The following is a 23,654-nucleotide window of genomic DNA, read 5'->3' as shown; positions in this document are numbered from 1 at the left end:
GAAATAAACTGCATTTTAAAATATATTCAAATATAAAACAGTTATTTTAAATTGTAAAAATATTTCACAATATTACTGTTTTTGCTGTATTTTGGATCAAATAAATGAACCCTTGTTGGGCAGTAGAGACTTCCTTTAAAACATACAAAAATCTAATAAATTTGGCCTCCACTATATCTTTAAAATAATATATTTTTATTAATATATGTATTATATTTCAAAAACATTTAGAAGATAAAAATAATTTTTACACATTCATATGTAAATATTACATTTTTAATGAATATCAAACCGTTTTTCCACTTTTGCTTTCTGTATCTTTTATTGTTGACATTGAAGGTTGTTACAGCAGTTTCTTTCAGTTTTTCCCCTCTGTTTGGCCTCAAATCTCTCATTTTGAAATGTTGGCCACAGACACAGGTTTTTCAGATTTTCCTTTGCAGCATTCTCTCCGTATTTACAATTCTTTGCAGCCTTTAGCCACGGCCTGCAACTCTCTGGATCCTTCACTGGAACCGAAAGCAACTTACTCTAGCTAAATGTTTACACTTTGAATTCTTGCTCCTGGGAGCAATATAAGTCGACACAACTATGACTAAAAGTTTGCTAAGAAGTATTTCCTACTAAAGCAAAGCAGTATTTGACTCCGGTCAAGCGTTCCCATAGCAGACTGGTGGAATTGGCCTTGGATGGCAACATGCCCAGTGCAAAAGGGAAGATAACAGCCTTTTTGATTTCAAATTTTTTTGCTCACCTTTCTACTGAAGAGGCAAGTTTTATTGAAAGCCCATTTAGCCAGCTGTGAAGTACCCCTTTAATAAATATACACTATCATTCAAAAGTTTGGGACCAAGGAATGGCATCCTTGCTGAATGAAAGTATCTTTCTGGTTCAATAAACTGGTAATAAAAAATAAAATGATAATAATAAAAAAATGTATTGTACTCATTTCTGTAATTTAGCTTGTTGTGATTTGTACTGCATTCCGTTTATTAATCATGTGGAAAATGTGTCAACTTTATTCATTAAATATTCATAGACTTTCATAGGATCCAGTTTAAATTAATATGATTATGTCAAATAGGTTCTGCTAAATCCATCCGAACAATACTCACGCAATCCCACTCCTGTCCCTCCAAACCCACCTAACGCCTGCAGGTAACCATGACAACACCATCACTACAGCAGACACTTACTTTCACTCATGACCTCTTTACTTTCACTTTCACTCATGACCTCTGACCTCCATCCTTCTATCGCGCTGCATTGCAATCTCACCACCACTGTGTCCTTTAAACTCTCGTCACCATTGTGGTTTACAGTAACTGCAGTTATGAATTAGTGTTATAGGCAATGTTAAATTTTTATAACATTGCTAGTCTAAATAAATTGGACTTTTTTCCTCATGTGAAGTCTAAGACATGAATTATATGTAAATAGTACTGCTAACAGATGTGTTGGTAAGGTAATGTGGGTAAGTAGCTGCACATCATGCAGTAGTTTCAGTTCAATCACCCTTTGATTCCTAGAAATAATTAAATTAAACAATTAAAAGTTCAGTTGCATAATGTGATTCTGATTCAGTTAATTAATAAAGTTTCATCTCACACTTTCCACAGGTTCAGCAAAAGGTATGTGTCACTCTTTACCCATGCTATTTCTCTTATGCTGATGATGCTTCCAGTTAATTATAGCTATTAGGTGTGTGTGTGTGGGGAGGGGGGGTGGTTGGGTGTAATGGTACAGGTATTCATCCCCAAACTGTACGGTATGAACCTCCTGGTTCAGTTCATGCAGTTAGATGACGAATACAGTAAGTCACAGGCGATCCACACTACAAACCAGAAGGCGGTGTGCACGGTAATGCGTTGTAGCCTAACCAATTTTAACCAGCATTAACCACCAATAATCGCAATAAGCTCAGTGTTTTGTTACTTTCGATAAGAAGCAATGGGTACTTTTTAAAAATCTGCCAATTTCATCAAGAAATTCAAACAGTAAATGCTGTTTTGAGACACTTTTTGATGTGGGGTATAGGCGCCTCGGTTCAAACTGCAGCACAGACACGAGTGAACACGATCATCTCTTCCTCTTCACTACTAATTACAGAATGAACATGAATGAACATCTATACACAGGTATGTTGAAAGATACAGTACAACTTACCGAAACGTATATCGTGTAATCGCTCAACCAGTGTTTCAACCGCGGAAAGACGTCAGTAAAACAGCTTGTAAACAATGTCACACATTTACCTCAGAAAAGCCATTCTGTGTCCACTGTTGTTCGCTAGAGAAATGAACTCTTTAAAATATGCAATATATTCACCTCTATATTAATTAGATTTTATTTAACCTTTTAGTGATGCCTTAATTATTTAATGTATGTTTAAATAAATCCGTCATGAAAACAAGTTGACAGCCACTGTGCAAATGAATATATTTCAACAATGAATTGGAGAAACATAATTTTATAATTAGATATAGAAGTTAATGCAAAAACTGCTGCAATTTACATGTTTACAATTTTATTTATTATTATTATTTGAGTGTTGATGATTATGTCTAAAAAATAAATAGCAACTGAATTTAGTAGTATGAACTCTGTTGTTAATTGTAACCTTTAATATTATAGCAATGTGCAAGTAAGGGCTCACAATATAGTTTACAGCATTAGTATAATTGGATGAATTTAAATACAGAGTTTGTTCAGCAAACCACTGTTTAATAATAATAATAAAAATAATAATAATAAAGTTTAGTTTCTCACCCAGCTGTACCAAACCCATACCGAGACTTCAAAACCGAGGTACATACCGAACCGTCATTTTTATGTACCGTTACACCCCTTGGTGTGGGTGTGTGTCTGTATGTGAGAGAGAGTGTACAATAAAGGTTTGCCAGTTTTTCTTTTAAATAAGCTATACTCTTGGGAAATAGAAAAATACATTTGTGAGAACTTGAAATGCTTAAGATATATTTTCATGGTGTCAATCCATCATTACAGACAATCAGTCAATCTCCTCCACTCTCATCTCTACATCAAACCCACCTGCACCTGCCACAGAAGGTAAAGCTGACATCACATCATCAAACTCAGATTCCTGCATATTATTATTCTCTCACTCACAATCTCTCACTCTCTGACCTCCATCTTCCCATCATGCCATGCTACAAGCACACCATCACTGAGCAAAAGTTCTTATTTATTTTTTAGACATTCATTTATTTATTTGTTTGTTTGTTTGTCCCAAGCAAGTCCTTTTAAGCCATACCACTCTTCACATTTACGATCAGGCAATATTGTAAATAATATTAAAAATTATTTTTATTTATCATAAAGAAATCCAGATCCTGTGCTCAAACAACCCTAAATCCAAGAGATCCAGTTTAAAGCACATATGGCAAGTTCTTAGAAACCAAAAAAATACCAAATACAAAAAAAAAACTCTAAAAATATGGTATAGCCTTCAAATAAATAAAATAAATTTGACTATTTATTACTACATTTACATGCCCCTATTATGCTTTTTTGAATATTACTTTTGATGCAGCATGTAATCTAATTGTGAATGTAAAATGTCTGCAATGTTCCAAAGCTCAAAGTGCACAACAAATAAAGTTATTTTCTCCTAAATGAAAGAACCGATTAAGTACTGCCTAAAACGAGTCATCAGTAATTCCAGTCTTACTTCTCGAACCTACATTTGTAGCAGATTTGCATAATGCCACCTATGATCTTCATAAGCTGCTCCAAACGTCTCCTTTGACCCTCAAACACTGTAGTTGTATCTGAGGCCTGGAAGAGTTGTGTTTGTGTTGTCGACATGTCGAGAAGGTGCTGTGAAAACAAATTCACTTTGCGTGTGCTTCCGAAGGATGAGGACTCGAATTGATTCAGTAAAACCGATTCCACGGTTACTGTTCATATCGCTGAGCTGAGGAAGATCCGGAGCTGAAATAGGCCTTATTCAGGGTAGGCCCCATATTGAATTTAAAGGGTTAGTTCACGCAAAAATGAAAATTCTGTCATTTATTACTTACCCTCATGTCGTTCTACACCCGTAAGACCTTCGTTAATCTTCGGAACACAAATTAAGATATCTTTGTTGAAATCCGATGGCTCCGTGAGGCCTCCATAGGGAGCAATGACATTTCCTCTCTCAAGATCCATTAATGTACTAAAAACATATTTAAATCAGTTCATGTGAGTACAGTGGTTCAATATTAATATTATAAAGCGACAAGAATATTTTTGGTGCGCCAAAAAAAACAAAATAACGACTTATTTAGTGATGGCCGATTATAAAACAATACTTCAGGAAGCATCGGAGCACAGATGAATCAGTGTATCGAATCTGCTGTTCGGAGCGTCAAAGTCAGGTGATTTCAGCCGTTGGCGGTTTGACATGCGATCTGAATCATGATTCGACACGCTGATTCATTATGCTCCAAATCTTCCTGAAGCAGTGTTTTGAAATCGGCCATCACTATATAAGTCATTATTTTGTTTTTTGGCGCACCAAAAATATTCTTGTTGCTTTATAATATTAATATTGAACCACTGTACTCATATGAACTGATTTAAATATGTTTTTAGTACATTAATGGATCTTGAGAGAGGAAGTACCTTTACCGTCTATGCAGGCCTCACTGAGCCATCGGATTTCAACTAAAATATCTTAATTTGTGTTCTGATGATGATCGAAGGTCTTACGGGTGTGGAACGGCATGAGAGTGAATAATAAATGACAGAATTTTCATTTTTGGGTGAACTAACCCTTTAACAGGATGAAAAAAAAGGCCGTGAGGGATTGTCAGTATGTCATTAAACAACAGTACAATCCATTTAACACACTGTACTTCAGTAACCTCATTTTCATTCCTGTCAAAACGTAAATATGGCGCTACCCTGACTAAGGTCTATTCAGAAATGGTAATGGGCGTTTTGTTTCTGACCATAGACTTTAAAATAGATGGACGATGTGTCTTCTCTTCCCTTCACTGTTAGAAAAATGAAGCCAAAATGTCCCAAAAATTGGAGTTCACATCTGCTAATGCTAATGATGTAATTTGGAGCCAGAGTCTGCAGTGATCTTGAGGTGGAGCCGCAGTATGAAGGTCCCCCCCAAGCACAGACATTGCACACCGTTTTCACAGCATCAGATAACTAAAAAAAAACAAACATTGGATAAGCGAACACTTGAACGCAATTCAGCGTGATAAGAACTACCTAAAAAAATTACATGGAGAGGGTGGGGTTTACGAAGTATACTGCAGTCAACCACCAGGGGGCGATCGAAACATTTTGGCCTGTTTAAAACACTTTGAGAAGAGAGGTGATGCTGCAGTGTACATAATGAGAAACGTAGTGTTTATTTTCTTTCTTTTTTTGTTTTTTTTTTACCTTGGATGCATGTAAACCTATTGTAGAAGACCTTAAAAACAAAGTTAGGAACATTTTAAAACACCATAATAAAAATGTTTGTGAAAACATTTCCATCATAGAAAAGTTGTATTCAAGATTTTTTTATTATTATTATTATTATTATTATTCCCATTAGAAATTCTTAAGCATAATTTCTCTTATATCTATACATTCCTCTGTGTAATAGTGCTTTTCATTGATGGATTATATGTCTGAAAAAAAAAAACATTGCAAAATGCAGCTTGCCTTATAAATTTTTAAAAAGCATGAGAAAACACTTCCCATTGGCATAAAAGCTGTTTACTCTCTTGATTCTCAGTGTGCATAATATAATTCTTATGATGTTAATTAATAAGGTTTTATTTTGCACTTTCAACAGAATCAACACGGAACAATAACGGTAAGTGTCACTTTATGCCTGTTATGCTGATACTGATGTCTGATTTGAACTTGTGGGTCAGAAATAAATATATATATATATATATATATATATGATATGCTTTCATATTCTTTCATGGTGTCAATCCATCATTACAGTCACTCAGTCAACCTCCACTCTCATCTCTACATCAAACCCACCTGCACCTGCCACAGAAGGTAAAGCTGACCTCACATCATCAAACTCACACTCCTGCATTATTATTATTCTCTCACTCACAATCTCTCACTCTCTGACCTCCATCTTCCCATCATGCCATGCTACAAGCACACCATCACTGAGCAAGAGGTGTTATTTATTTATTTATTACTTTGAGACCCAAGCAAACCCATTTAGGCTACGCAGGCTCCTACAATATATTAATATTAATCATTTATTTTTGTTTACCAAAATTCCAGTTCATTTGTTAAATAAGCATTTGTTTATCCATTCATTCATTACCACAATATAATATGATTTTGATAGAACCAAAATCTGTCCTGGGAACATTCCCGCACTCATCAACAGTTTAGCAACACAGTCTGCATCTACAAGTAGCCTTACAGGTTACATGTAGGTGAATATAGGTGGTCTTCTCCTCTTTTTTTTTTTTTTTTTTTTTTTTTTTTTAAATTACTTTCCTGCTGTAAATGTTTTATAGTCAGTCACAAGTAAGATTTTTCAAGGTGATGAAAGCAGAAACCTTATTAAAATCTAGTTTTAAAATCTTATTTTGAAGGTAAAAATATTTGTATACATTTTTTTTAAATATTAAAAAATATATCATGGATATCTTTTTATAGTACCTTTTATTGTTGACATGCAAACCATGATGGTGTTTTTGTGCAAAAACCCTAGTACAATATTTAATGTTAAATATAATTTAAATAAAATTCAGCTCTTATTAATATTTAAATATTTCATTCATATTTATATTTAATTATTTCATATTATATTTCATTTTTTTATTCATCTCTCTACATAAATGTAACATTATTTGATCAAATGATCAATATCATAAAGGGACCAGTTCTACACTGAAACCGACTCTGACAGTCTTACCCTCACTCACCCCCTCACAACAACACGACACAGGTAACAGTGCATTTAACATTAAATATAATGTTTTTTTTCATATCTGTAAAATATTTTAAGATAAACATTTCATTTGATCAAATGATCATCATGAAGGGACCAATTCTACACTGAAAACGAATCTCACATCAATCTCACCCGCACTCACCCCCTCACAACAACACAACACAAGTAATGTTTTTTTCCCCAATTTGTCAGTTTGACTTCAACCTGTCATGTAAATACATAAGCATTTTTTTGAGAGTATATATGGTTTTAAAAATTCCCGGTGACCGGATCTTTTTTTGAGACACAAATAAGAAATATGAATTACACAACTAGTCAAACAATACTGATGAAATTTTAAGGTTTTGCACGCATTTATATGTATCTACTGTTATAGATTATTGTTTTGCTGTTTGCTGACTTTTTTTTTTTTTTTTTTTTTACTTTTGATAATGTTTTGTCATGATTCTTGAGGTTTTTGTGTCAAGTGTCTACGTACAACCTTATAAAACTAATGCTGCCTTCATGAGCTTTCGGAAATGTCCTACTTCCCACTTCTGAAGTTGCGATTACGAGCTCGTCACATGCTTTGTTGTCAGGAAGAATAGGAATCCTGGAGGACACCAGGTTCATTCTTGCCTGTTTCTTGTGAAATAATATATTAAAGCCAAAATGTATTGAAGATATTGAATTTTAAATAAAATGTAGCATCCCATTTGACAAACATATAAAGATTCACCGCGCTATCTAGGCAGTCAGCTTGTTGACGTTTCAGTCAAATTCATGCTGTTTTCACTGTGTATAAATCATACAATATGCTTCAAATGGTTATTATATGTAGCTAAATATACACTACTTTAAGGAAAGGACAAAGCATTGTAGCTGTTGTGGGAAAAAAACTAATAGCAGTTAAAGCAGCAATCGTTCTCTCTTCCGCCCAACTTGGAAACTTGGGTATCAAAAATATCTCTTAGTTTCCCATTAGTAAATACACGTATGTCCAGTTTCCGACTAGGAAATGAGTATTTGCGATAATTCTGATAGAATGTGAACGCAGCATAAATCCCAGTTATGTTTGCTTTATATTTAATTTTTTATTTATAATATAAACATTTTATTTGATCAAATGATCATCATGAAGGGACCAGTTCTACACTGAAACAGACTCTGACAGTCTTACCCTCACTCACCCCCTCACAACAACACAACACAGGTAACAGTGCATTTAACATATTCGTATTTCATGTCTTTATTCATATCTGTAAAAAAAAGTATTTATAATATAAACATTTTATTTGATCAAATGATCAATATCATGAAGGGTCCAGTTCTACACTGAAACCGACTCTGACAGTCTTACCCTCACTCACCCCCTCGCAACAACATGACACAGGTAACTGTGGATTTAACATTAAATATAATGTTTTTTATTCATATCTGTAAAAAAGTCTTTATAATATAAACATTTTATTTGATCAAATGATCATCATGAAGGGGCCAGTTCTACACTGAAAATGGATCTCACATCAGTCTTACCCTCACTCACCCCATCGCAACAACACGACACAGGTAACAGTGCATTTAACATTAAATGTTTTTTTGTTCATATCTGTAAAAAAATTTTTTTATAAAATAAACATTTCATTTGATCAAATGATCAATATCATAAAGGGACTAGTTCTACACTGAAACAGACTCTGACAGTCTTACCCTCACTCACCCCCTCACAACAACACAACACAGGTAACAGTGCATTTAACATTAAATATAATGTTTTTTATTCATATCTGTAAAAAAAAGTATTTATATGATAAACATTTAATTTGATCAAATGATCAATATCATAAAGGGACCAGTTCTACACTGAAACAGACTCTGACAGTCTTACCCTCACTCACCCCATCGCAACAACACAACACAGGTAACAGTGCATTTAACATTAAATGTTTTTTGTTCATATCTGTAAAAATTTTTTTATAAAATAAACATTTAATTTGATCAAATGATCAATATCATAAAGGGACCAGTTCTACACTGAAACAGACTCTGACAGTCTTACCCTCACTCACCCCATCGCAACAACACAACACAGGTAACAGTGCATTTAACATTAAATGTTTTTTGTTCATATCTGTAAAAATTTTTTTATAAAATAAACATTTAATTTGATCAAATGATCAATATCATAAAGGGACCAGTTCTACACTGAAACAGACTCTGACAGTCTTACCCTCGCTCACCCCATCGCAACAACACAACACAGGTAACAGTGCATTTAACATTAAATGTTTTTTGTTCATATCTGTAAAAATTTTTTTTATAAAATAAACATTTAATTTGATCAAATGATCAATATCATAAAGGGACCAGTTCTACACTGAAACAGACTCTGACAGTCTTACCCTCACTCACCCCATCGCAACAACACAACACAGGTAACAGTGCATTTAACATTAAATGTTTTTTGTTCATATCTGTAAAAAAATTTTTTATAAAATAAACATTTCATTTGATCAAATGATCAATATCATAAAGGGACCAGTTCTACACTGAAACAGACTCTGACAGTCTTACCCTCACTCACCCCATCGCAACAACACAACACAGGTAACAGTGCATTTAACATTAAATATAATGTTTTTTATTCATATCTGTAAAAATTTTTTTATAAAATAAACATTTAATTTGATCAAATGATCAATATCATAAAGGGACCAGTTCTACACTGAAACAGACTCTGACAGTCTTACCCTCACTCACCCCCTCACAACAACACGACACAGGTAACAGTGCATTTAACATTAAATATAATGTTTTTTATTCATATCTTTAAAAAAAAAGAAAAAAGTATTTATCCACCTTTTTCTTAATGATCATACTGCAATTTAAATTATGGGATGTACTTCTGATTATGGGAAGTTCCACTTAAAAAGACTGAAACAAATAATTTCAAAGCATAAGGTTGCACTACAAATAATCTGTATCTTTCAGTTTTTGACTGAATGAGCTGTAAAAACAAACTTGAGAAAACATACGCGTTAGGTCCAACCCGCTCACAGCAATTGGTACGTATTTTACGAGTTGCCAAATTCGGCTAATATGTAAATACGTACGCTTTAGCAAAAAATGTACGAATGATGTCATACGAATTTGTACGTTTTTTGCTAAAGCGTACATATTTTACGAGTTGCCAAATTCGTATGAATTTGTACGAATGACTTACCCCTAACCCCGCCCCTAAACCTACCCATCACTGGTGTTTGGACAAATCGTATGAATTCATACAAGTGAGGTCGTACGAATAGCCACCTCGTAAAATACATACAAATTGGTCATGAGATAGCATTGGTTAGGTCAGTAGGCGAAGAGTAGGCGTCTTTTGTGGCTGTTTAAACACATTTGACCACATGAGCATTTCCACTACAAAAGCAATCTGGTTGAATACATTTTCGACTACCTCTGGAAGTGGTCAAAAGTGGACAATCTCTAAAAGTTTTACACCCCATTTACACCAAAAACAGCGCTTCGGTCGCTGCGTTCTTTTCCTCCTGATTTTAATTTTTTCACTGAGTATTCTGCTGAAAAAGGAAAATAGTGGACATTTGTGGTCTGTTCTCCCGATTTAATTTAAGATATTCCATTAATAATTCATTTGAATGCACTAAGAATCTCTTGTTTTTATCCCCATATACTCGGGTTTCTCTTTCCAGGTTTGTTTTCACACTTTAAAATGTAATTGTCTCCTCTTTTCACTTTTAATCCCCATTAGCAGTGTGTACTGTGTCTAAAGCAGGTAAATAGGAATATTTATTGTCTGTCAAAAAATACGAAAATCATTTTGAAATATTAACACATGATGTTCGTGGTTAATGAACATTTTGATTAAGGTAACATAATATTACAGCGATAGGCTATTTAACGTCCGTAATATTGCTGCGGAAATAATAAAAACTTTTGGGGTTATTCATGGTCTGTTGTAGTAATTTGATAATGCTTTTACACCTTTACATTTCCTTTTAAAGGTGCCCTAGATTCAAAAATTGAATTTATCTTGGCATAGTCAAATAACAAGAGTTCAGTACATGGAAATGACTTACAATGAGTCTCAAACACTGTTGTTTCCTCCTCCTTATATAAATCTCATTTGTTTAAAAGACCTCCGAAGAACAGGCGAATCTCAACATAACACCGACTGTTACGTAACAGTCGGGGTGTACGCCCCAATATTTGCATATGCCAGCCCATGTTCCCAACATTATGAAAGGCATTAGACAAGGGCAGCCAGTAACGTCTGGATCTGCACAGGTGAATCAACAGACTAGGTAAGCAAGCAAGAACTATGGCAGATGGAGCAATAATAACTGACATGATCCATGATAACATGATATTTTAGTGATATTTATAAATTGTCTTTCTAAATGTTTCGTTAGCATGTTGCTAATGTACTGTTAAATGTGGTTAAAGTTACCATCGTTTATTACTGTATTCACGGAGACAAGAGAGCCGTCGCTATTTTCATTTTTAAACACTTGCAGTCTGTATAATTCATAAACACAACTTCATTCTTTATAAATCTCTCCAACAGTGTAGCATTAGCCGTTAGCCATTCAGCATAGCCTCAAATTCATTCAGAATCAAATGTAAACAATATAACAGTATACAATACTCACATAATCCGACGCATGCATGCCGCATGCATGACGAACACTTTGTAAAGATCCATTTGAGGGTTATATTAGCTGTGTGAACTTTGTTTATGCACTGTTCAAGGCAAGCGCCAGCTCCGTGGGCGTGGAGCACGAGAATTAAAGGGCCAGTAGCCCTGAATCGGCTCATTTATAATGATGCCCCAAAATAGGCAGTTAAAAAATGAATTTAAAAAAATATATGGGGTATTTTGAGCTGAAACTTCACAGACACATTCAGGGGACACCTTAGACTTATATTACAACTTTTTAAAAAAAGTTCTAGGGCACCTTTAATGTTTAATGGTTGAAGGATGAATAGAATGTCTTGTCATTGTGCACATTATTGTTCATTGAGCGAACATTTTGCTGATTGTTTACAGTTTAACAGAAGTTACTTCCATAATTCACGCAAAGCATTAATGGACATAGGAAAAGGTGGATAAAATAAACATTTTATTTGTTCAAATGATCATTATCATGTAGGGACCGGTTCTAGACCGAAATCGACTTACCCTCACGCGCCTAAATATCTGAATGCATCAGGTTGCAGTGAATTTTGTTTTCTCAACAGTTCCTTTTTTTACATTGTGATAATATTAATAAATTTAAATTTTAAAGTCCGTAATATTGCCTCTTTGTCGCCATCTCTGTTTGAAACCTGCAATTGCAGTTGTTTGCGGAATTATTATCTTTACGTGCGTTGTGCATCGGCACGACTCATCAGCGCGGATGAATCTGATGTTTGCTCTCAATCACCACATCTGTGTGTATACTGTACTTCAGAATCACAGAATGTAGTCTTGAAGTATGAGCAAAATAAGAATTTTCACCAGAAAATATCATCGGAACAAGTAAGTAACATGTCTGCCACTTTTGTTCTGAATGAGGAAAAAAAGCTTTACAGCAAATTGCTCTGCCAGTAGTGATTAAATCTAACGATTGCTTAGCTTGGATCACATCAAACCGTGCAAAATGATAAGTTCGCCATCAAAATGATAAGTTTAATTATTGCAGCTGCTGTGAGAAAAGGCTATAAATTATTTGCCTCGCATGCGATACAGCCTACTAGCTGGGACTCGTTCTTTATGTATACAGACGTGACGCAAAGACATGCTCGAATTTCCCGCTGAAACCCACCAGTACCACCTGAATTGTAAAATACTATTACAAGCTTACCGTTGTGAATTAAGCTAAGGTAAGGAGATAGTTTTGAACACTGGCTGGTTATGTACTTGCTCAAAAATTTATTTTGGATAATTTTTAACCAAAAAAAGTTACGGACAACAGCTTTAAGGACAGTTTTTACAATTAAAAAAAAAAATCTGGTGTACTATGTTGGGTCGCCACGTGATGTCCAACCTTCTTGCATCTCATACAGGACTGTGTAAAGTTATTTACAGCTCAGGATAAACATTTGACCTAATAAGCATTATCATTTGTCATACTAAAATAAAGCCCAGAAAGCCACACCAATCCCACTACAGGCGACACTGTGTTTAAAATTAAATTTCACTATTATTATTATTATTATTATTCTTCTTCACCAATTTTTTTCTTCAGCTTATTTTGCTTAAATATATTCCCATATTGTTGAGGTTGTGCTTTTTGTGGTAATTACACATTTCGATTTTTTTTTTTTTTTTTTAATAAATAAATAAAAGAATCTGTTACTAAGTTGGGTTGATGTCCAACGTCCAAATATTCCACACTGGAATGATGTCCAACCTTCTCACTTCTCATACACGACTCTGTAAAGGATTTATAAAAATTTTTGATCAAATAATCATTATCATTTAGTGGACAATATGGAATATAATAACCTGAACTGCACATTAACCTTACCCTCACACACCACCTCACAACAACACCCCACCAACACCACTGCAGGTAACGGTATTTAATATTAAATTTCATGTTTTATTGGGGTTTTTTTTAAATTACCAATTAATAAGTTTTTCTTTGGCTCATTTTGCTTAAATATTTTGCCATATTGTTGTTGAGTTTGTGCATTTTGTGGTAATAATATATTTCAATTTAAGGATTTTCTTTTTTTTAAATAAAAGAATCTGTTAGTAAGTTGGGTTGTCACATGATGTCCAATGCCCAAATATTCCTTACTGGTGTATTTATAAGATAAACATTTTATTTGCTCAGTTTTTCTTCAGTCTATATCATGTTAGCATATTGTAGAGTTTATGCAGAGTATGTTGGGTCGCCATGTGATGTTCAATCTTCTCACTTCTCAAACACAAAGTATTTATAAGATAACATTTTTTTGATCAAATAACCATTATCATTTAGAGAAGAGTACGGAAAGTAATAACTGCACATCAACCTCACCCTCACGCACCTCCTCGCAACAACACCCCACAAAAACCACTGCAGGTAACAGTGTATTTAACTTTATATTGCATGTTTTTATTAATTTACTAATTTGTCAATTTTTCGTAAGCATAAGTCATATAAATAATTGTGCATATTGTTGAGCTTACAAGATAAAACACCTCACACCCACATGACAACACCACCACCACCACCACAGGTAATGGTGTAATATTAATGTGTTTGTGATGTACATAAAGTAATACACTCCATCACAAACCCCATCAGAAACCATTAAAGGTGACTATTCAGAATCATATCTTAAGAATCATGCGTTTTCAAAATTTAGCCATGCTGTATATTAATGCATTTATTTGTGTGAAGCATTACAGTGAGCTAAATGAGTTTGCAGTACTTCAATATCCTGGTCATTGAGTTTTAACTCTTTTATTGTCACTTGCCACCTCAACAACATTTAGGGACTGAGGCCACCTCATCTCCAAACACCAACATCACGCTTCTCACCTCCACGCAATCCATCTCAACCTCACCCGCACTCACCACCAGCATGGGTAACACCACGCTATCTGTGCTCTCTGCACAAATGATTACTGTTTATTGTGATAATATTGCATGACTTACAACAATTAACTTGTAAATATGTGCTTTTCACAGGTACCACAAAAAATTGTGAGTATTCGTTTATTGCATCTGTTGTGTGAAGTCAACTCTGATTGTGTTGTTGAGGTCATGTAATTTGATTCTTATGACTTTGTGAATATTCATATGCACTTACAGGTGAATACACCGTTACACGGACTGAGAAAGAAGCAATAGTCCATGTGTGGAATGTGAATGTCAGTGACTCCAATAACCAAACGTACACAATCAGGTTAATGGATCAGGATACGACTGTGTTTAACCAAAAAGGATCTTCTCCCTTCAAAATACTGTTGACGAGTTTAAAACCATGCACCAACTACACTGTTGAAGTTGATGACTGTCAGCTCAAAGATGAACCTATTAATTTCCAAGGTAAGTGATTTACAGGCAAACATTTCTGTTTACAGTATAATGCCATTTTGCCAGATGTTAATGTGAAGTTATTTTGAAAGGACTTTAGTTATTGATATGCCTATATATTTCTCTCTACACCACGTGGTCAGAATTGATTTCTTGATGTGCATTCATAACTGTAGGTTTCTATCAATTAATCTAACCTACATATACTGTGTATATGTTTGGCCAAACATAGTAAACTCTTAGAAAAAAGGTTCACTGTGATTCTACATAGAACACTAGGGTTCTTAACTCAGTTTTAAAGAACACTTTATGCCAAAAAGGTTCTATGTAAGGAGAAATGCCTTAAATGATTGCATAATATTTTCATGTTTAACTGGTTATTTAAATGTTTTCTAGTGTTAAGTTATGCTTATAAACTGCTTAATTCATAAAATTGTATTCAAATTAAAAATAAACTAAAACTAAATTCATTAATGAAAACAAAATCCAGAAAGTTATCACATGATGGGAATGCCTAAAAGATTCTATATATGATTTTTGTTTTTTTTTTCTAAGAGTGTGCTTACTGTATATCATGATGTTGTGCTATGAAATTGTGTTTTATTTGATTGCATTGCCTCTTATTTGTTTCACTGTTTTTAGACATGGAAAATGATGTCTCTAATTTTTTGTAAATTCTAATTTCTTCTTAGTCGATAAAAGCACACGCCATTCTGCAAAAATTGAGGATGAAAAAGTGTGTTTTACAGATGACAGATGGAATCTGACAAAATGTTTTACTATAAGCAATGAAACATCCTGCAAAGATATGCCCATTCCCTTTAACTTAGACACATGCACCTACACAATGGATGTCCACATGCCCCCAGGTGAGAATTTGATAAATTAAACTGAATCAGTTTTTTAGTTTCCAATGGTATGTGTTACAGTTAATTTCTATACAATTATATGTATTTATTTTGTTTATTTGATAATTATGATTATTTTATGTTTATATTGTACACATATTTACATTGCGATAACTCCTTTTGTCTTACATGGGGAAAAAAAAGTCACAATTTTAATAGAAAGTTTGTAGTGACATAATTTACACTAATAAAATATTAATTAAGAATGTGTGCTGCTTCTTTCTTTTCTTTTCTTTTCTTTTTTTTTTTTTTTTAGTCAAACCTGAAATAACCTTCAGTCATACTATCCCCACTATGTTTAAGTGGAGTAACAAACCAGATCAATGTGATGATAGCAAATTTAAGGTCAATTGCACTGGTAAGTAAGGATAATGTTTATGTTAAATGTCTTTTCCAAATGAATTATGTCATTTTTAAATCATTCACACTGATGCATAAACACTAATACTGCAGAAGATTGAGTTTTCTCTTTCTACTTTTTCAGATAAAAATTCAAAGACAGAAACACATCACTTGAATAAGAAAGTCTTTTTGGTGCCTTCCGAAATGTACAGCTGCACTGGACAATACGAATCTAACAATACGTTCATTGAAAGCAATCCAAAACAAATTAACATCAGTTGTGGTGAGTTTCTGACTTATATGACTCCCCGCTCCTGCAAATATTTTACAATAATGCCATGAATTGCAAAATTAGATTATACTGTAGTTGCTGTAATACTTTTATTTATGAAGCTGCTTCTTCAACTATGGGCCCTGTGGACTTATGAAACACTAGTTTTCTAGTTTATTTTATATGTTGACAAACAATTCCAAACAGTACATGCATAAAGGAGAATCCTGTTATTTTATAAACTTTTATATTTTTGTATTTTTCTGAAGGTTGTGATCATTCACCACCTTTCAAATTGTTTTAATAGTATTCTGTGATGGAAATTATACTTAAAAGGCATTTGAAAATAAAGGCTGAAGGCATGAAAAAATAGACCATTTAATTGTGACCTTCAAATAACATAAAGAAAAATACAAAATCTGGTAGTTAAATAAAACATAAAGTGCCCAAAAACACCCAGCTACATGTGTTTCTGTCTCATGCTTTATGTTTTGCTTTGATCCTGAATTCTGTTTTCTCTTTTACAGATTTTACAAATAAAACTAAAGTACTTTCATTGAACAACAACTTAATTGAGATTGAATGGAAGCTATCCCCTGGAAATAATTGCTCAGGCATTCACTTCCATTTTTCAGGCAATTGTACAAACAGTTACGACCATGGAAAAAGTAAGAGCTCTTTTTTTTCCCTAATTCAGTATCACTGAAATCAGATTTTGAAATGATCAGCTGTTTGCATAAATCCAGTTAAAGGATTAGTCATACACAAATAAAAATCCTATAACTATTTACTAACACTCATGTCGTTCCAAATATAAATGCTGCTATTTTGTCTATTTTGCCTTTAAATATTCTGAGGACTTTCATGCATTTTTCATTCAGTAAACTTGACAGTGTACATGTCTACCACTTGTCTTTTCAGAACTAAGATGTGACACATCCAAACCCACTAAAGTCTGCAGGAATGATGAGTTACATGCATTTACCAACTACACATGCAATATTTTGGCCAATTCCAATATCAGTGATGACTTTTTTTATAGCATCTCTCATTCCATAAGAACACTTCCTCACAGTAAGTGTAATTTTTAAATAATTATTTCATAATTTGAACTTCTGTACATTTGTATGTAAAGAAACTTACAATCTATATGTTTACGACCTGCATAATGTTGGAAAGTGTGAGGCCAAAACAAATGACCAAAAGTCACAAAATATGACAGACTATGATCTGTTATGTTAAAGACTTCTTTTTTTGTTAGTCTTCACAAACAGTGATTACATTAGATATTTTGTCCCCATTTTGGACCATAATGAAGGAAATTTTATATATACTGTCCTTCTACTATTATTTTTTACTATCAGTGCTTACTGCATATTTCACTAATGATTCCAATTATTGTTTATTTTGTAGTTTTATGACTGCTTTGAGTTTTTATCTTGTAGTTCAACAGATTACTGGATTTTCTGGAAGTGCAGTAATGGGCAATTTTTAAATCCATAACTGCAGAAATGTCATTGAGATTATGATCTAATAGGAAATAAAGACATCTTATCAAATTATCAGTATAAAATCACATATAAACTGTTTTTGTTTTTTTTCTGTTTTAATAGAGCCCAGTTTTACACAGAATGATGTGAAAGTATCGGAAACATCTCACAATTCTTTCACTGTTAGCTGCAAGAACTTGAAGAAAGACGAATGGAATGGACTTCCCGGAAATTATATAGCCATAAATAAAAATTCACAAGAAGTTAAAAATAAGACGCACTGTTCATTTAAATTTGACAATCTTTACTACCTCACAGAATATACTTTTGAGGTATTTTTATTATTATTTTTTTTTGCTGTAGCCTGAATGGAATTAATAATGTTTTAATTTGTGTTTCACATTTAATAATTCATTTATTCATTCAATTAAATTCAGATAAAAGCCATGAATGGTAACCTTAATGAGTCCAGTGTTACAATTACCAGATCCACTAGGTGTAAGAACAACCTTTTCTTACTCTAACATACCTATAATATTATTTGCATATTTAGAAATGTTATCAAATAAAATTAAAACATAAAAAGTATTGATTTGTTTACAATAATAAAATGTTATAAATATAGTTATAGAGCAGAATAACAGGCCAATATCTGAAGTGATGTGTTCCTTTCTCAGATAATGATAAGGGTGTCATTGGATTCTTGGCTTTCCTCATCATTATGACGTCACTTGCCCTCCTTTTTGTGCTGTACAAAATTTTCCTGCTCAAAAGAAAACGGTCAGTTGTCTAATGTATCATTTTCGATTAATATAAAATCATGATGGTATCAACACTAACATAAATATTAATCTGTTTCTGATGGGACTTCTCACCACAGGAATGATGAAGATGAAGAGATTCTTCTTACACGTATGTAATTAGCTCCTATCAAAGTCATTTCAGTGTATTTTGAAAGTAAATTAATTTGAGAAGAACCCTTTGGTTTTCCATCTCCTCTCCTAGAACCCCTGCGCCCAGTTGAGCCCATCTACGCAGACAATTTAATAGAAGCTTACAAGACCAAGATTGCTGATGAGAGCCGTCTGTTTATGGATGAGTTTCAGGTGATTCTCTAAACGATAAATCTGTAGTGTCTGCTTCCACTGTTTAAATGTAATGAGAAATGCATTCAGATTCTGCTTCTCCTCAGAGCATTCCCCGAATTTTCTCCAATTACACCATCAAAGAGGCGAAGAAACAAGAAAACCAGTCCAAGAACCGCTACGTTGACATTCTGCCCTGTAAATATCACTCCAGTATTTATAAAGACATCCATTTACCCTCAATTCCTTGAGTAGTTTTCATATTTCGATCTAAGAATGTATTGTTTTATGCTTGAATTCGTAGATGACTATAATCGTGTTCCTCTCACAACTGGAGGTGAACGTGAATACATCAATGCCAGCTTCATCGAGGTGCGGTCACATAAACACATATTTCAAAGCACAAGAATCACTTTCACAATTTCTGACTTTATAATTTATATCATTGTTTTTCTTCCCATACAGGGATATCAAGAGCCGAAGAAATACATTGCAGCCCAAGGTATAAATCCTCTTATTAAACGGATATTTATCATTCTAAATTGTGATTGGCTGAGGAAAATTCAAAGTGGCCAATGAACGCACAGTTTGACCCCATATTCAATGTTACTGTTGCTTGGCAAACATAAAATGCAGGGAAATTGTTTATGGCAACAATTAAGATTATTAAAGTTTAAATAATAGCTACATTTCAATTGTTGTTGGACGGATTTTCCAGGACCAAAAGATGAGACTATTGATGATTTCTGGCGAATGGTTTGGGAGCAAAAGTCATCCATTATTGTCATGGTCACCCGTTGTGAGGAAGGAAACAAGGTAAGTGGTTGTGTGATTTATATATATATATATAATTTTATTTTATTTTTTTCTTTTTTCCCCCAAAGCTTTATTTTAGTTACCAAAAAGAAGTATTAGTAGTTTTGGTTTTAACTTTTTGTTAACAATAACAATCTTTGCTGCAGTCTCAGTTTATTTCTTATTGATATAGTTTTTTTCATCATCATAAAGACTTTGAATGTGAATTATTTCCACTGACTGCTGCTTTTTTTTTTTGTCTTTTCAGATCAAATGCGCTCAGTATTGGCCATCTCTGGACAGAGAGACTGAGATTTTCGAAGATTTTGTTGTGAAAATTCGAGCTGAGGAACACTGCCCTGATTATATCATTCGCTATCTGGTCCTGGCCAATGTAAGTGTGTGCGGTCCGGTCATTCTTAGGTGCTTTATTTAGACAGTTTTAACTTACTGAGTGTCTGTGTATGTGTTACAGAAGCGAGAGAAAGCCCCAGAAAGAGAGGTCACTCATATCCAGTTCATCAGCTGGCCTGACCACGGAGTGCCTCAAGACCCCAGCCTGCTTCTGAAGCTCAGGAGAAGAGTCAACTCCTTCAAGAACTTCTTCAGCGGTCCGGTCGTGGTCCACTGCAGGTAACGCAGGACCATAGTGATTACTACCTGTCAGAAAGTCATTTGGAGTTGATGAATCTTAATGTGAATGTTGGCATATCGTCTATAGTGCAGGCGTCGGCCGCACAGGAACCTACATTGGCATTGACGCAATGATTGAAAGTCTCGAGGCGGAGGGCAGAGTGGACATCTATGGATTTGTAGCGAAACTACGTCGCCAGCGTTGCCTCATGGTTCAGGTTGAGGTGAGTGAGACAGCAGGGGGAAAAAGTGTTATTAAAAAAAAAATAATAATATATATATATATATATATATATATATATATATATATATATATATATATATATATATATATATATATATATATATATATATATATACTATAGTTCATTTATGTAAATGAGGACAGAAAAATAAAGTAAATTGTGACATATTATACCCAAAAATTCTTCATACAGTGGGCTACCAGTAAAATTGATAAAAATTTGGAACCAAAAATTATTCAGACACTTTGACCTGACCATGTTTTGCTTTAGTGAGTTAATGAATGAAATGTTCAAGGTGTCTGAATACATTTTGGTTTGACTAATATATATATATATATATACAGTACAGTCCAAAAGTTTGGAACCACTAAGATTTTTAATGTTTTTAAAAGAAGTTTCGTCTGCTCACCAAGGCTACATTTATTTAATTAAAAATACAGTAAAAAACAGTAATATTGTGAAATATTATTACAATTTAAAATAACTGTGTACTATTTAAATATATTTGACAAAGTAATTTATTCCTGTGATGCAAAGCTGAATTTTCAGCATCGTTACTCCAGTCTTCAGTGTCACATGATCCTTCAGAAATCATTCTAATATGCTGATTTGCTGCTCAATAAACATTTATGATTATTTTCAATGTTGAAAACAGTTGTGTACTTTTTTTTTCAGGATTCCTTGATGAATAGTTCAAAAGAACAGCATTTATCTGAAATACAAAGCTTCTGTAGCATTATACACTACCGTTCAAAAGTTTGGGGTCAGTAAGAATTTTTATTTTTATTTTTTTGAAAAGAAATTAAAGAAATGAATACTTTTATTCAGCAAGGATGCATTAAATCAATCAAAAGTGTCAGTAAAGACATTTATAATGTTACAAAAGATTAGATTTCAGATAAACACTGTTCTTTTGAACTTTCTATTCATCAAATAATCCTAAAAAAATATATATTGTACATAAATATTTTGTACAATTGTACACATTAAATGTTTCTTGAGCAGCAAATCAGCATATTAGAATGATTTCTGAAGGATCATGTGACACTGAAGACTGGAGTAATGATGCTGAAAATTCAGCTTTGCCATCACAGGAATAAATTACTTTGTGAAATATATTCAAATAGAAAACAGTTATTTTAAATTGTAATAATATTTCACAATATTACTGTTTTTACTGTATTTTTAATTAAATAAATGTAGCCTTGGTGAGCAGACGAAACTTCTTTTAAAGACATTAAAAATCTTAGTGGTTCCAAACTTTTGGACTGTACTGTACATATATACATACAAAGACACAATATGTAAGATTGTTGGATTAAAATATCTAAAAACCACTAGAACAGTGATATATTTTGTTGACTTGTGTACTTACATTATCCCACATGTTTCCAAGAATGTTTAAATCCAAAGAAATAAGCGATTGTAACCCTCGATTTACCCTCGATTTCCGGTTTTATTTTGTAGAAAGCATTGAAACACCAAAGACACTATATAATATAATTATGTGTTTTATTAGACAGGTGAGCAACTGTTTCATTGACAGAAAGCTAATCATTGTTTTATAGCTTAACACAGTAAGACTTATTGTTTAAATATTGTACAGTAGCATTATAACATTATCACAGGGTATTATCACAGAGTAGCATTATAACAACTTTCAAAACACAAATGTATCTAATTGTGATTTAAAAAAGCGCTGTGTTACTCCACATACATGGCATAATAAAAGCTCCACTGCTTTCGAGTTGGTGTCGCTCGTGTCTCTCATTAACAATGGCTCCAGCGGCTGCATTCCCCTCCAACGCCTTTCAGCCACAGCCTGCTTCAGACTACAGTAATAATGTTAATAAATCTTTAATACATTAGCTTATCCGTGAATATGATTTTTTGTCAGTCTCGTTGGAATCTTTTCCACCGTCTGAAGATAACAGCTCCCATGATTTTTTTTTTTTTTTTGAATAAGCGACCTCTAGTGGCAGAAAATTAGATATTGTGCCTTTAAATGCTAAATAAAAAGTGTAATTTGTATTATAAATCCTAAAAATATATTTTAAATGAAACCTGTAAGACTTTTGTTCATCTTCAGAACACAAATGAAAATATTTTAATGACATCTGAGCTATTTCTGTTCCTCTATAAACAGCTACACAACTACCACTTTGACGCTTCAAAAAGTTCATTAAGAGATTGTAAAACTAATCCATATGAATTGAGCGGTTTAGTCCAAAATTTCTGAAGAGACACAATCTTTTTATATGATGAGCAGATTAAATGTAGGCTTTTATTCACATATAAACATTGATAAGTGAACATAAACAGAAGCTCAAACGTGCTGCGTAACACACGAGAATGAACCTCATTGGTTCTCACACGTCAAGCGAACATGCTTGAGCTTCTGTTTACCATAACTGATGTGTTAATTAATGAATGTTTATATGAGTAAAAACCTTCATTCATTCTGTTCATCATACAAAGAGATCATGTCTCTTCAGAAAATTGAGTAAACCAGTGAATTCATATGGATTTGATCTCTTTATGAACTTTTTGAAGCGTCAAACTGTCAGTTGCGTACAGTAGCTGTCTATGGAGGGACAGAAAGCACTCAGATTTCATTAAAAGTTATTCATTTGAGTTTTGAAGATGAACACAAGTCTTACATGTTTGGAACAAAATGATGGTGAGTAATTAATGGCAATGTTTTCATTTTGGGGTGATCTAACCTTTTAAGTCTGGCAAAATTGCATTGTTTTGTTGACAAAATCGGAAAAAACTTTTTTTTGTAACAACCTTTATTTTATATTTGGTTTATTTAAATTTAAGTGTGTGTGTGTTGTTGATTGTGTCAGCCCCAGTACATACTGATCCACACCGCTCTGATAGAGCACAACCAGTTTGGAGAGACGGAGGTCCCACTGTCTGAATTC

General features: G+C 33.4%; 1 protein-coding gene across 12 annotated transcripts in view; it reads left to right on the top strand.

The window, feature by feature from the left end:
* Positions 1 to 23,654, top strand: part of ptprc (protein tyrosine phosphatase receptor type C) — a 38,964-nt gene that overhangs the window by 9,404 nt on the left and 5,906 nt on the right. Inside the window, exons 3-39 of one of the 12 annotated variants that reach the window (XM_048163633.1) lie at positions 1,620 to 1,631; positions 3,007 to 3,069; positions 5,807 to 5,827; positions 5,965 to 6,024; positions 6,869 to 6,940; positions 8,067 to 8,138; positions 8,247 to 8,318; positions 8,420 to 8,494; positions 8,597 to 8,668; positions 8,775 to 8,846; positions 8,946 to 9,017; positions 9,117 to 9,188; positions 9,289 to 9,360; positions 9,461 to 9,532; positions 9,637 to 9,708; positions 13,915 to 13,998; positions 14,415 to 14,507; positions 14,611 to 14,625; positions 14,734 to 14,970; positions 15,651 to 15,827; positions 16,123 to 16,224; positions 16,351 to 16,491; positions 17,007 to 17,147; positions 17,401 to 17,553; positions 18,093 to 18,301; positions 18,407 to 18,467; positions 18,647 to 18,749; positions 18,850 to 18,881; positions 18,945 to 19,075; positions 19,162 to 19,252; positions 19,359 to 19,426; positions 19,520 to 19,556; positions 19,773 to 19,870; positions 20,118 to 20,243; positions 20,325 to 20,482; positions 20,571 to 20,706; positions 23,577 to 23,654. The exon at positions 23,577 to 23,654 is cut by the window's right edge and continues 69 nt beyond it. In XM_048163633.1, coding sequence (XP_048019590.1) covers positions 1,620 to 1,631; positions 3,007 to 3,069; positions 5,807 to 5,827; positions 5,965 to 6,024; positions 6,869 to 6,940; positions 8,067 to 8,138; positions 8,247 to 8,318; positions 8,420 to 8,494; positions 8,597 to 8,668; positions 8,775 to 8,846; positions 8,946 to 9,017; positions 9,117 to 9,188; positions 9,289 to 9,360; positions 9,461 to 9,532; positions 9,637 to 9,708; positions 13,915 to 13,998; positions 14,415 to 14,507; positions 14,611 to 14,625; positions 14,734 to 14,970; positions 15,651 to 15,827; positions 16,123 to 16,224; positions 16,351 to 16,491; positions 17,007 to 17,147; positions 17,401 to 17,553; positions 18,093 to 18,301; positions 18,407 to 18,467; positions 18,647 to 18,749; positions 18,850 to 18,881; positions 18,945 to 19,075; positions 19,162 to 19,252; positions 19,359 to 19,426; positions 19,520 to 19,556; positions 19,773 to 19,870; positions 20,118 to 20,243; positions 20,325 to 20,482; positions 20,571 to 20,706; positions 23,577 to 23,654 — 3,422 coding nt within the window. The remainder of the gene's footprint in view (positions 1 to 1,619; positions 1,632 to 3,006; positions 3,070 to 5,806; positions 5,828 to 5,964; positions 6,025 to 6,868; positions 6,941 to 8,066; positions 8,139 to 8,246; positions 8,319 to 8,419; positions 8,495 to 8,596; positions 8,669 to 8,774; positions 8,847 to 8,945; positions 9,018 to 9,116; positions 9,189 to 9,288; positions 9,361 to 9,460; positions 9,533 to 9,636; positions 9,709 to 13,914; positions 13,999 to 14,414; positions 14,508 to 14,610; positions 14,626 to 14,733; positions 14,971 to 15,650; positions 15,828 to 16,122; positions 16,225 to 16,350; positions 16,492 to 17,006; positions 17,148 to 17,400; positions 17,554 to 18,092; positions 18,302 to 18,406; positions 18,468 to 18,646; positions 18,750 to 18,849; positions 18,882 to 18,944; positions 19,076 to 19,161; positions 19,253 to 19,358; positions 19,427 to 19,519; positions 19,557 to 19,772; positions 19,871 to 20,117; positions 20,244 to 20,324; positions 20,483 to 20,570; positions 20,707 to 23,576) is intronic. The other 11 variants (XM_048163641.1, XM_048163649.1, XM_048163656.1 and 8 more) reach the window with 11 other exon arrangements.

Source organism: Megalobrama amblycephala, linkage group LG2 (assembly GCF_018812025.1).
Source record: "Megalobrama amblycephala isolate DHTTF-2021 linkage group LG2, ASM1881202v1, whole genome shotgun sequence".
In the NCBI taxonomy this organism is placed as follows: domain Eukaryota; kingdom Metazoa; phylum Chordata; class Actinopteri; order Cypriniformes; family Xenocyprididae; genus Megalobrama; species Megalobrama amblycephala.
Note: the sequence above shows the minus strand (reverse complement) of the source record. Positions and strands in the feature narration are given on the sequence as shown.